Source organism: Dromiciops gliroides, chromosome 2 (genome assembly GCF_019393635.1).
Source record: "Dromiciops gliroides isolate mDroGli1 chromosome 2, mDroGli1.pri, whole genome shotgun sequence".
Taxonomy (NCBI): domain Eukaryota; kingdom Metazoa; phylum Chordata; class Mammalia; order Microbiotheria; family Microbiotheriidae; genus Dromiciops; species Dromiciops gliroides.
In genome coordinates this window covers 636863400-636876012 of record NC_057862.1, presented here as the reverse complement: position 1 = coordinate 636876012, position 12613 = coordinate 636863400, and the positions used below count along the sequence as shown (strand labels likewise).

The following is a 12613-nucleotide window of genomic DNA, read 5'->3' as shown; positions in this document are numbered from 1 at the left end:
TGCTAGTTGTATTACCATGGTTCCTATTGGAACTTGGTTCTCTTATCCATAAAATGCAAATAATACTCATGCTACTTACCTTGTGGGGCTGTTCTCATATCTACTTCTCCAGCCCAACCCTCTCTTGTTGAGCTCTATTCTCACATCTCCAACTACTTATGGGATATCTCTAACTAAATGTCTTGTAGAAGTCTTAAACTCAACATATCCAACACTGAACTCATTATCTTTTCCCCTTTCCCCTATTACTGCCAAGGGAACCACCATCCTCCTAGTCTCCCAACTTAGGTGTTATGACATTTAAAATCTAACGTGTGGTCACCTTATTCCTGTCCCAAGTGTAGGGAAAACTAGCTAGGGTTTACTTATAAATTAGAAGCTTTAGCACGAGCTTTGGGCATTAAGCATTTATTAGTGAAAAAGAGAATACCTGGGTCAGAAAGCCAAGAAAAAGCCTATCTAGCCTAGCATCCTCAATTCCTCCACCCCCAGCCTGTTCAAGCCACAAATTGACAGAGGAAGCTCCCTCAGCTTCCCAAGGAGAAGCGGTCCTTCCACCTGCTTCAAGCTAATTGGCTAGTATTACCCAATCCATTGGTTCACTGGACTTGAGGGTGGTCCCGTGTTGAGGTCAGAGTCCACAGCTTCTGAGAACAATACCCTCTTGAGGGCCAGGCAGGTGTGGCTTCAATTGAATTAACTTTAAGTAAGTTAATCAGCAAAGTCAGTCAATCCAGTCAAGCCTTTGGGTGTTGGCAAAGCCCATTATTTTCTCAGAGTGTCACCTTTAACTTTGCACTCTTTCTCACTCCCCATATCTTATCTGTTTTGCCAAGGCCTGTCAATTTTACCTTCACAATATTTCTTGCATATAATCCCTTCTCTCCTCTGACACTGCCACTACCCTGTTTTGCAGGCTCTCATCACTGCACACCTGAACTAATGTAATAGCCTGCTGGTTGGTTTCCCTGCCTTGAGTGTTTTCTCACTTGAGTCCAATTACTATTCAGCTATCAAAATGATCTTCCTAAAGTGCAGGTCTGACCATGCATGTTACCACCTCTATTTAATAAGCCCCAGAGTTTCCCTATTATATCTAAAATCCCTTATTTGACTTGTACAGCCCTTCATAACTTGGTCCCTTCCTGGTCTTGCAGTCTTCTTACACCTTACACTCTGCCCCCCACCCCAATATACTCTAATATCCAGCAACAATGTCCATCTTGCTGATTCTTAAACAAGACACTGTCTCCCAAGTTTATACAATTTTTAAAAGTAGTATTTTTTCCAATTATAAGTAAAGAAAAATTTTAACATTCATTTTTATAAAATTGAGTTCCAAATTTTTCTCCTTCCCTTCTTTCCCTCCCCTTTTCCTAAAATGGTAAGTAATTTGATACAAGTTATATATATGCAGTCATGTAAAACATATTTCCACATTAGTCATGTTGTGAAAGAAGAAACAGACCAAAAGAAAAAAAAAAAGAAAGTGAAAATAGTATGCTTTGAGCTGTATTCAAAGTCCATCAGTTCTTTCTCTGAATGTGGACAGCATTTTCCATCACGAGTCCTTTGGAATTGTCTTAGATCACTGTATTACTGAGAGAAGCTAAGTCATTCAGTTGATCATCATCCGGTGTTGCTGTCACTATGCACAATGTTCTCCAGGTTCTGCTCACTTCACTCAGCATCAGTTCACTGAAGTCTTTCCAGGTTTTTCTGAAATCTGCCTGCTCATCATTTCTTAAAGCACAATTATATTCCATCACATTCATATACCACAGCTTGTTCAGCTATTCACTAATTGATGGGCATCCTCTAAATTTCCAATTTTTTGCCACCAGAAAAAGAGCTGCTATAAATATATCTGTGCATGTAGGTCCTTTCCCCCTTCTTATGATCTCTTTGGGATACAAGTCTATGCATTTTCTTAAAAAAAAAAAAAACGTAAGTTTTATTGATGTATTTTTTTTACATTGACATAATTTCCTCTTGTATTTCTCCCCTGCTCCTCCTAGAGAGAGACATTTCATACAATAACTAGTGTTTTTTTTAAAGACAGAGAAAACTCAGCATAACTGATTAATGCATTAACAAAGGCTGAGAACACAATACTTGTGGTGGGGTGGGAATGTTTCCTCATCTCTTCTTTTAAACTGTGCTTGTTCTTCATAATTCTTTATGATTCACTTTTGCTTTTTTTTGCTGTAGTTCATTGCTGTAGTCTCTGGATGCACACTGACTTCTTGACTTCACTCTGCAACAGTTCATGTGGATCTTTCCCTGCCTCTCTTTGTTAAAATTTGTCATTTCTTACAAATATAAGAATGGAGAGTCACAGTCCATTACATTCATGTGTCATAATGTGTTTAGTTATTCTCTAATTGGTGGGCATCTATTTTGTTTCCAATTCTTTGCTATCACAAAAAGTGTACCTATAAACCTTTCGGTGTCTATGAGGACTTATCAGTGGCTTCCTTGTGCTCTATAAGCCTAGTAATGGAATTTCTTGGTCAAAGGGTATATGGGCGTTTTAGTCACTTTACTTGCATTAATTCCAAATGGTCCTACAGACTAACCAACAATACAGTAGTTTGCCTAACTTCTCTAAAACTACTATTTTCATCTTTTGTAATGTTTGCTAATCTGCACAATGACTTGTGCATGATTTACATTTCTCTTATTAGTGGTTTGGAATTTTCTTTCATGTGGTAGTTAATAGTTTATAATTCTTCATTTGAGAATTTGTTGTTCATATCCTTTGACTACTTATCTATTGGGGAATGGCTTTTGGTTTTATACATATATATCTGTGTGTGTGTATGTATGTATATCTGTTACTTGTTTATATATATCTGTGTGTGAGAGAGTGTATATGTGTGTGCATCTGTTACTTGTTTATATATCTTGCATTCCAAAGCCTTATCAGAAAGCAAATATTTTTTCACACTCCATGTTTGTACAGAATTATGTGAGTAAAACAAAAGGATAGGCTGGCCATATGACAAAAGTGGCAGATAACTGTCAGACAACGCTGTGTGCTCCATTGGTATTCCTGCAACACCAAGAAAAATTGAGAAAAGACTGCTAGATAAGAGTCACATAGCATGGGCAGGCATGGATGGGTTTCAATCTATATTGTTAGAGGGCTCATCCACCCATATACAGCATAGCTCTATTTGAATATGGAGCAAATCTTGGAAATATCTTGAGCTGTGCTTAGGCTCTAATGTTCAATGAAATGCTTTTCCTTCTTAATGTTAGTTATTATGTGCACGAGGGGATAAACTCCTCTGATGAAGGCATTCTATCTATCTAAATTTTGCTTTCTCCTGACCCCAACCACGTTTGGGACAAAACAGGTACAATAAATGTTTGTACTGTATAAATCGTGGCTCTGAGTTGTCTTAATTTATCTCATCATTCTTGTTTGATTTTTTTTTTTTTAAGTAAGGCAATTGGGGTTAAGTGACTTGCCCAGGGTCACACAGCTAGTGTTAAGTGTCTGAGGCCGGATTTGAACTCAGGTACTCCTGAATCCAGGGCTGGTGTTCTATCCACTGAGCCATCTAGCTGCCCTCTCTTGTTTGATTTTTAGGTGTCTCTCACCTAAGGAATGACAGATAGCAATGGCTGTATTTCTGTACATAATTAAAAATCTGAACTATATTTTCCATAGCTACATAAAGTGTTATCTTTCTTTAAATTCATGACTAGCGAATCACAAAGAACGGCTATTATGTATGTGTTATTTTTTTTAAAAGAAGAATGCAGATGTGGCTAATTATTCTTGTGGAAATACTAGATAGAAAGATAAAATCTTAAGGATTTTGGCATCAATTTTTAAAAACCAGTTTTATGTTTTCATAGGAAGTTTCTCACTTAGAGAATAGTATTGAGGCAGATGCAGAAGACATGAAATATCAAATTAAGTCCATTTTAATTTTTATATTCCTTTTAATACTACAAAGCAGATAAGCAGAGCCATACTAGATATGGGGTCTCAAAACCTTCAATATTTATTTATTTTTTTTTAGTGAGGCAACTGGGGTTAAGTGACTTGCCCAGGGTCACACAGCTAGTAAGTGTTAAGTGTCTGAGGCCGGATTTGAACTCAGGTCCTCCTGACTCCAGTGCCAGGGCTCTATCCACTGTGCCACCTAGCTGCCCCCAATGTTTATTTTTTAAAAAATTTTAAATCTCTTTTAATAAGCCCAAATCTGCCATCTCATCTTCCCATTCCAATCCCTATTCCCCAAATGAGAAAACAAGGGGGAAAAAACCACACATTACAAACAAACAAAATTCCCTTGTCAGTGTTCCTAAGTACTCCTCCCATATCCCCAAATCATCTCATTCTACATTTTGAGTTCTTTACCTCTCTATCAAGAGGTATTAAGTTTCATCAGTAGTCTTTGAGAAACCTGGTTGGTCATTATGCTGGCAAGAGTTTAAATATCATATTCATCAATTCCCCAATTTATGGGCATTCTCTCAGATTCCATCCCTTGCCACTTCAAAAAGTTATAAATATTTTTGTACATCCTTTGATTTTGTTTTGCTTAGGACTAATCTCTCCCTTAATCTACTCTTTTTCTAATTCTCCCCTCCTCCCTTTTCCTTGTTCCCTCTCTCATTGAAAGGTATTTCTGTATCCACTTGTTTGTGTGTATGCATATATATGTGTGTGTATTCTTCCTTATTTTGATCAGTTCAGATTAAAATAAAAACCTTCAATGTTTATACCACTGAACATGGCACAAGTCAAACACCACCACACATTTGTACAATAGTTTTACAAAGTAATAATAAAATAATTGCTCACATTTACATAGTACTCCTAAATTTACAAAGCGCTATCCTATCCCTACCTATAATGAATGATCTTGTGAAGAGGGTAGGGCAAATATTATCTCTACTATACAGATAAGGAAACTAAACTGAAATTCAAGAAAGAGGTTAATAAGCTTGCACATAGTCACCAGTGAGCAACTATATCAGTGCTAGAATTCAGATCTAGATGTCTCCAAGTACAGTGTTCTTATACATACATTATACATACACATATATTCAAGTCATAAGGATAAAATTTAAAATAAATAAAACAACAAACAAAACAAAACCAACTTCTTGCTAAGTCTGAAATGACCCTACCTGGGCTCGTTCTTCGTCAAATTCCAAGCAACCCATACCATCCAGTCTTTGTAGATCAATCCAGCCTTTCCAGATGACACAAACTCCATTTAGAATCATTGGAGCCTTTAAATATACCTAAAACACAATTTAACAGAAAGCAGCAATGAAAACACAAACTCCACCACACATTTAAAAGTCAAAGAATTAAGGTTATTTTTTTTTAAATCTCTACTTTTTTAAGGTGTGAGTTAAGAAAAATAAGATAAGAAACAAGTCTATAAGAACTGTGAAATGGTATGTAACCTCAGCTTCTTGACCAAATTTCAATCTGGGTTAATTCTGCTATCTTCTCTTGGTTACAACTTCAATAGTTATCTGATACCAAATAACATATCAGAGTAGGAGTACAGTTAAATGGTATTTATTACAAAACATTAAACAACATATGGCTATTGACATGGCTATGATATAGACATGATTAACTAGGCATGGTCATTCAGGCACAGGCACATAGTCTGTCCCTAAGATTGGTAGTGATTCCAGCTTAGTTGAAGTTTACAGTCAAAATTAATGAAAGTCTTTGAATTAGATTTAATTCAAACTGTTTGTAAAGAAGGCTTTATACCCTGATCACCCCAATTGGTAGTGCTTTCTTTCTCTACAAATTATCTGCTATTTAATTTGTGCATATCCTATGTCTATCAGCAGAAAATGGTTTACTTGAGGGCAGAGACTATTTTTCATTTCTATCATTTCTGTTATATCTAACACAATCACTACCAATTTAACCAGATTTTAGGTTTTGTAAGAAAATTTTAAAGACTTTCTCTACCTAATGCCAAACATCAGGACAGAAATCAAGAAATGTTTAATTAAGTATCTAGTAATTTAGATAAAATCACAATGAAATGAAATTTAGCATAATCTCTTTCAAAAGGGTAAGGTTAAAAACATAAATAGCTGAGATCAATTCCTCAGAACTCTCAAAGAATTGTTTTTTCCTTTACTTCAAATTTAGGAAAAGATGGAAAGGTAAGAAAACACACTGTAGGGGCAGTTAGGTGGCATAGTGGATAAAGGAATGGCCCTGGATTCAGGAGGGCCTGAGTTAAAATCTGGCTTTAGATACTTGACACTTACTAGCTGTGTGACCCTGAGCAAGTCACTTAACTGTCATTGCCCCGCAAAAAAGAGAGAGAGAGAGAGAGAAACACAGTATTCAGTATTCAATACAGTCAAAACTCAGAGCTCCCAGAAAATGTTGCAAGATTGTTACAGACATTTTAGTTCATTCAACTTCCCACACCTCCTATATACTACTTAAAAATCTTTCTTTAATGCTTCATTGTATTACCGAAGCAAAATTGGATTTCCTGTAGGCTCTGTTCTAGCACAGTCCAACTAAGCTAGAATCACTAAATACCAATACTAGGGACAGACTGTGTACCTGTGCCTAAATGACCATGCCTAGTTAATCATGGAGATACCAGGTTCATGACCAGAAGACTGGCCTCCAGGGGATGAATGTTTTCTGTTTTCCAGCTGCAGTACATTATTAAGTGTATAAAAATGAGAAAAAACATTTAGCTCTGTGCTGGTTCCCTTCCAGCTACATGATGACAGTGGCACAAAGGGGAGCAAAGGGTGCTTAAAATAGATGATATGCAATAAGGGATAAGTTTGATTAGTTTTAAGAGGATTATCAGCAAAGGTTGAAATGAAAAACACTGGTTATCTAAGAAAAACCCCATTTTCCTATGCATTCAGATGAACATTAAGATTTAATTGCAAAAAACCCCCTACACACACACACACACACACAAAATCCCATTACTCTTTTTCCCTACTTGAATGAAAAGCTCTGGTCCAAAAGTTTGTTTTTATGATTTGCTCAGGGTGAGGTGGGGGTGCACCAGCAGGAACGTGTGTGTATATACACATATATACACACACATGAGAGAGAGAGAGAGAGAGAGAGAGAAAGAGAGAGAGAGAGAGAGAGAGAGAGAGAGAGAGAGAGAGAGAGAGAGCTAGACAAACTTCTAGAGTTGAGCCTCTCCAAAGAAGCTGGGTTTCTGAGAGATTCCAATCCAATACTTGAAGCCTCCCTTGCAAACTGTACAAATTGCTAAGGATCATATTCCACTAGTGGAACTCTTAAGAATCTATGAACTGGAATGCACTGTTGGTGGAGAAAAGGCGGGGGGGATGGAATGTAAGGAAGAAGGACCTATTTGTACAAAAATATTTATGGCAGCTCTTTTTGTGGTAGCTAAGAATTGAAAATCGAGAGGATGCTTATCAATCGGGGAATGGCTAAACAAGCTGTGGTATATGATTGTAAAGGAATATTATTGTGCTATAAGAAATGAAAAACAGGATGATTTCAGAAAAACCTGGAAAGACTTACATGAACTGATGCAAAATGAAGTAAACAGAACCAGGAGACCATTGTACACAATAACAGTAATATTGTATAATGAAGAACTGTGAATAACTTAGCTATTTTTAACAATACAATGAAACAAGATAATCCCAAAGGACTTATGATGAAGCACATTATTTTTCACTTTCATTCTTTTATTTGAGTCTCTGTACAAAATGACTAATATGGAAATGGTTTTTAATTTTTATTATTACTTTTTTAGGAAATGTTTTACATATTTCACATGTATAACCTATATTGGACTGCTTACCATTTGTGGGGTGCATGTATAGGGGGGAGGGAGAGAAGGAAAGGTGGGGTAGAGTTTGGAACTCAAAACTTAAAAAAATGTTTAAAAAGTATTTAATCATGTAATTAGGGGAAATGCAAAATATTACTTAAAAAAAAAAAAGAATGAGTTGGGGTAGCTAGGTGGCACAGTGAATAGAACATTGGTCTTGGAGTTGGGAGGACCTAAGTTCAAATCCAGTTTCAGAAATTTACTAGCTGTATGACCCTGGGCAAATCACTTAACCCCAGTTCTCTCCCCCCTCCCCCCATAATCCATGAGTCTTTTTTGGGACCAAATTTGATCATTAAAATTAGTGTCAGGTTTTTTGGGGGTTTTTTTTGGTGTTGTTGGTGAGGACGTTTTTCCATACATAATGTGATGAGTCAACATCTATATTATTTTCCTGTCCCATCTTACTTCATTTTGAATCAATATATAAATTTTTGCTAAGGTTTCTCTGTATTCTTAATTTCTTTGTTTCTTATAGCACAATAATGCTCTACAGTATTCATGCACTTGATTTATTTTGTCATTTCCTAGTTGATGGGCATCTACTTTGTTTCCTGTTCTTTACTGTCACAAAAAGGGAGATTATGAATATTTTGGTGTATAGCTCTTCTTTTTTTCTTTTTAATCATTTACTCCCTTGGAGTGTAATCTTAGCAATAGCATTTCTGAGTCATATTGTATGGGCATTTTAGTTGCTTTCTTAGCCTAATTCCAAATTGCTTTCCAGAATTAGTCCAAATCACAGCTCTATTAACAGTGCTTACACTCTGTCTGCCTTTCCACAACCCCTCTAACACCATTCCCAATTTGCTAGGTGTGAAGTATTGTTCCAATTTGCATTTTTATTATTAGTAACTTGGGGCTATCATTCCTACTGATTGTTAATCATTTGCAATTCTTCTTTTGTGAACTAATTGTTGCTATCTGGGATAAAATAATGGAATTTGGCAGATGCCCAGGGGCCCCACCTGATTGATTTAGTATTTAGTTTGAAATGGGTGAGAATGAGAAACTAAGTACCACACACCTGACCAGCCCTGAGAGACAAGTGTTGGTGTACTACTGACATCAGCAAGAGACCACTCTCAACCAACCAGCTTGAAGGACCTCCCCTTTGGGGGAGGGAGAGAGGAACTAGGAAGTGGACACTCGTTCACAGAAGAACTCTTTTTGATGAGAAGGAACGAGCATGGCGGCAGATGGAGAATGGGGGGGGGGCCCTCTTAGTTGTTCAGACACCAGCTTGGTGGTGAAAGATTTCACATGGGCTGCTAGGAAAGGAAATTGCTTTCTTTCTTTCTGGCTATACCGAATTAGATCTGGTTTTTGTTTTGTTTTGTTTTGTTTTTTTGCGGGGCAATGGGGGTTAAGTGACTTGCCCAGGGTTACACAGCTAGTAAGTGTCAAGTGTATGAGGCTGGATTTGAACTCAGATACTCCTGAATCCAGGGCCAGCGCTTTATCCACTGCGCCACCTAGCTGCCCCCTCCGAATTAGATCTGAGCTAGGATTTCCATGCTATAAGGAATCTGTTCTCAAACTCTCTCTCTTCACTAATTTATAATATGTATTTTAATAAATCTTTAAAAGCCTAAACTCTTGCTGAATTTATCAGTGATTTTAACCAGCTTCCCCCCAAGACTGGGGGGGGGCGCACAACAGATTAGAACCCACAATCTAGATTTTAAAATAACACATATCATTTGACCACTTGTTTGGGGGAATGTTTCTTCATCCCATACATTTTTGTTAATCCCTACAAACACCTTGGATATCAGCCCCTTTTCTGATATCTTGAATACAAATATATTTCCCCCCAAATAACAACATGCCTGTTATTCCAACAATATTTTAGTTGCTTGAATTTTGCTCACACAAATATGTTTTTTTTAATGTCATGTAACGGAAGTTTTCTAAATCACCTTTTGTGATCTCCTCTATTCCTTTTTTTGCTTAAATGTCCGAGTTGTGAAAGGTATGTGATCTGATTCTCTTCTAATTTTGTTATGGTATGGCTTTTAGTATTCAGACTGCATATGCATTTAAAGATTACTGAGGTATATAGTGTAAGAAGTTCATCTTAACATAATTTCTGCCAAAGTTGAGAGGAAAAAAAATTAATTAATTAATCATTACTATTTATGTGCCCAGCACTGTGCAAAGCACTAGAGGACACAAATATAAGCAATACAGATCCTGCCCTCAAGTAGTTTCCATTCTAAAAGGGGAAGACAAAAACATTAAGGGGAGGTAGAGATGGAAAGCTGGGGATATACTTTAGAAATAGATGAAAAGTAGATTAAAAAATTCCAACTATATAAAGTTTAAAAGGTTTTATATGACAAAATCAATGCTGTTAAGATTACTGCCAACTGAGGAAAAGTATGTGCCTACTACTAGGTATCTATGCCAATGAGGTCAAAGACAGAAGAAAGCTACCATCTATATAAAAACATTGAATGTTGCTTTTTTTTTGTGGCAGCAACAAACAGACAACCCTGGAATCAAAGTGGGTTATTGACTGACTGGGGAATAGCTAAACAAATTGTAGTATATAAATGTAATGGAATATGATTCTACTGCTATAGTACATTTTAAAAAATAGTACATTAATGAAATGTAGGAAACTACAAATATAAGGAATTCAGAGAAATTATAAGACATATGAATTGACACCAAAGTCATCAAAATCACGAGAACAATATGTAAAATAACTATAATGATATCAATGAGAAGAACACTAAATGAAGTTTAGTGCAGAGCAATTGTAATGGCTCAAATTGGTCTTGGAGAAGAACTAAGAAAACATCTTCCTCCTACTAGGGAGGTGGGGGACTGCAGGCAGAAAATGTTGCATACATTGTCATACAATGTCTTGGTTGGTTCTGATTAGATATTTTTCTTCTTTCCAAGGGAGGGTGTGTGTGTGTGTGTGTGTCCAGTGGTTAAATCTGAAAATGACTGTGCTAAAAAAGCCCCCCAACAAACCCCAAGAGGTATTAATAAAATTTATTTCAAGAAAAGAAGGGGGTCCATGAATACCACAAAGAAGCAGTGAAGAGGGACTAGTACACATACTAGCTCACTAGACATTATTGTTGAATTGTCCCAACCATTTAACATTGATTACTGGCTACAAAACCATATGTGCATTATTAAAACTTCTTTGATCAAGTTTTTGCAGTTTCTTTATATCAGCATTCAAAATGCCAGAAAGTGTAAAAATACCTGGTTTAACATACATACTCTTAGATAATTTTCATTTACCTATACCAAATGCATGAACTTTGTTTTGCACAAGTTCTAGTGTCATCTAAATGGAAGATCAGATTTCATTCTTTATGTAACTGTAGCATTATGCATGTAACTGTAACATTACTTTGAGTAACTCAGAATTACATTTTTAGGCAAAAGCTAAAAATCACATGACCTGAAGCCAGAAAAGACTTGGGATAAGATGTAGTGCCATCCCCTCCCTTCTTGGACAGGCTGGAAAAGAGAGTCTCAAGAGTTGTACCTTGCCCTGAATCACTAAAGTAGCCAGAAGCAAAACTGGGATTTGAACATAGCTCTTTTGACTCCAAATCCAATGCTCTTTCTAGCCTCAACATACCAGCTTCATTGACTTCAGAAGGCTTTTCATACAGGAGAGTTTCATAGAGCCTGTTGTTAAGGTCTGGTTACTGTTAAACTTTAGTGATAAAATGCCATAACTGTAAACACCCATAAAAATTGCCCTCAAAATTTTACTGAATAAAATCTGTGTTAGACTGATGCTAATCATTTGTACATTACTCCTTTTTCCTTACTATACAAAATTACTTTTCCTGTCAAAAATCCAATAAACCCTATCAATAGAATGCCCTTATTTCAGGGAAAGAAATATAAGACTTCATTTCTTTTCCCATCTAAGTAAGGGAAATCATCTTCAGTTATAGCTGAAACCGTTTAACCACATATTTCCTTCTGTTCAGATAAGTGCTAGTTCCCTCCTCTACCACTGAGCACAAAATTGAAAATATGTGTGTGTGTATATTTAAATTGTTGTTCAGTCCTGTCCAACTCTGTGACCCCATACACACGCATCCTTAGTATTTGCTGACTATGTCTCTGCCCCACAAAAAAGTCACCTGCCAAACCTCATATAAATATAATGAAGAATACTCTCTTCTCATTCAGACCTCAGACCTTTTTCTTTTTCACAGAAGGGAAACCAAGGCTCAATAGCAGTATGGTGCTCACATGCCACCGATTGCAACTGGGGCTCTAATTCTCTAGTAGAATTGATAAACTATTTTGTATTCTTTTTTTTTAATTGTTATTTTTTTTTTCCTTTTCAGGGCAATGAAGGTTAAGTGACTTGCCCAGGGTCACATGGCTAGTGAGTGTCAAGTGTCTGAGGCTGGATTTGAACTCATCCTCCAGAATCCAGGGCTGGTACTTTATCCACTGCGCCACCTAGCTGCCCCCCTGTATTGACTTTTAATAACGTTTTGATTCTCTATTTCAGCATGGGTATTCTTTCCAGTGACACACATAACGACTCCTCTACAACTTAAGAGACAATTTTTGAGAGTAGTCATGGGTGAAAAATTCACCCTACAACCAATGTGGTGATGAGTCCTGGTACCAACTTCTGCTGGACTGGCTCTCATGCAAGAGAGACACACAGTTCACAGCCAGGTCTACATACACTTTTCAGTTTGGTGTTCTATACCGCTCCTAGCTTGTGTTCCACTGCTGTGTCTTTC

General features: G+C 36.8%; 1 protein-coding gene across 6 annotated transcripts in view; it reads right to left on the bottom strand.

The window, feature by feature from the left end:
• CBFB (core-binding factor subunit beta) overlaps positions 1-12613 on the bottom strand; it is a 101053-nt gene that overhangs the window by 41506 nt on the left and 46934 nt on the right. For all 6 annotated transcript variants that reach the window (XM_043984668.1, XM_043984665.1, XM_043984664.1 and 3 more), the window contains exon 4: positions 5155-5271. In XM_043984668.1, coding sequence (XP_043840603.1) covers positions 5155-5271 — 117 coding nt within the window. The remainder of the gene's footprint in view (positions 1-5154; positions 5272-12613) is intronic.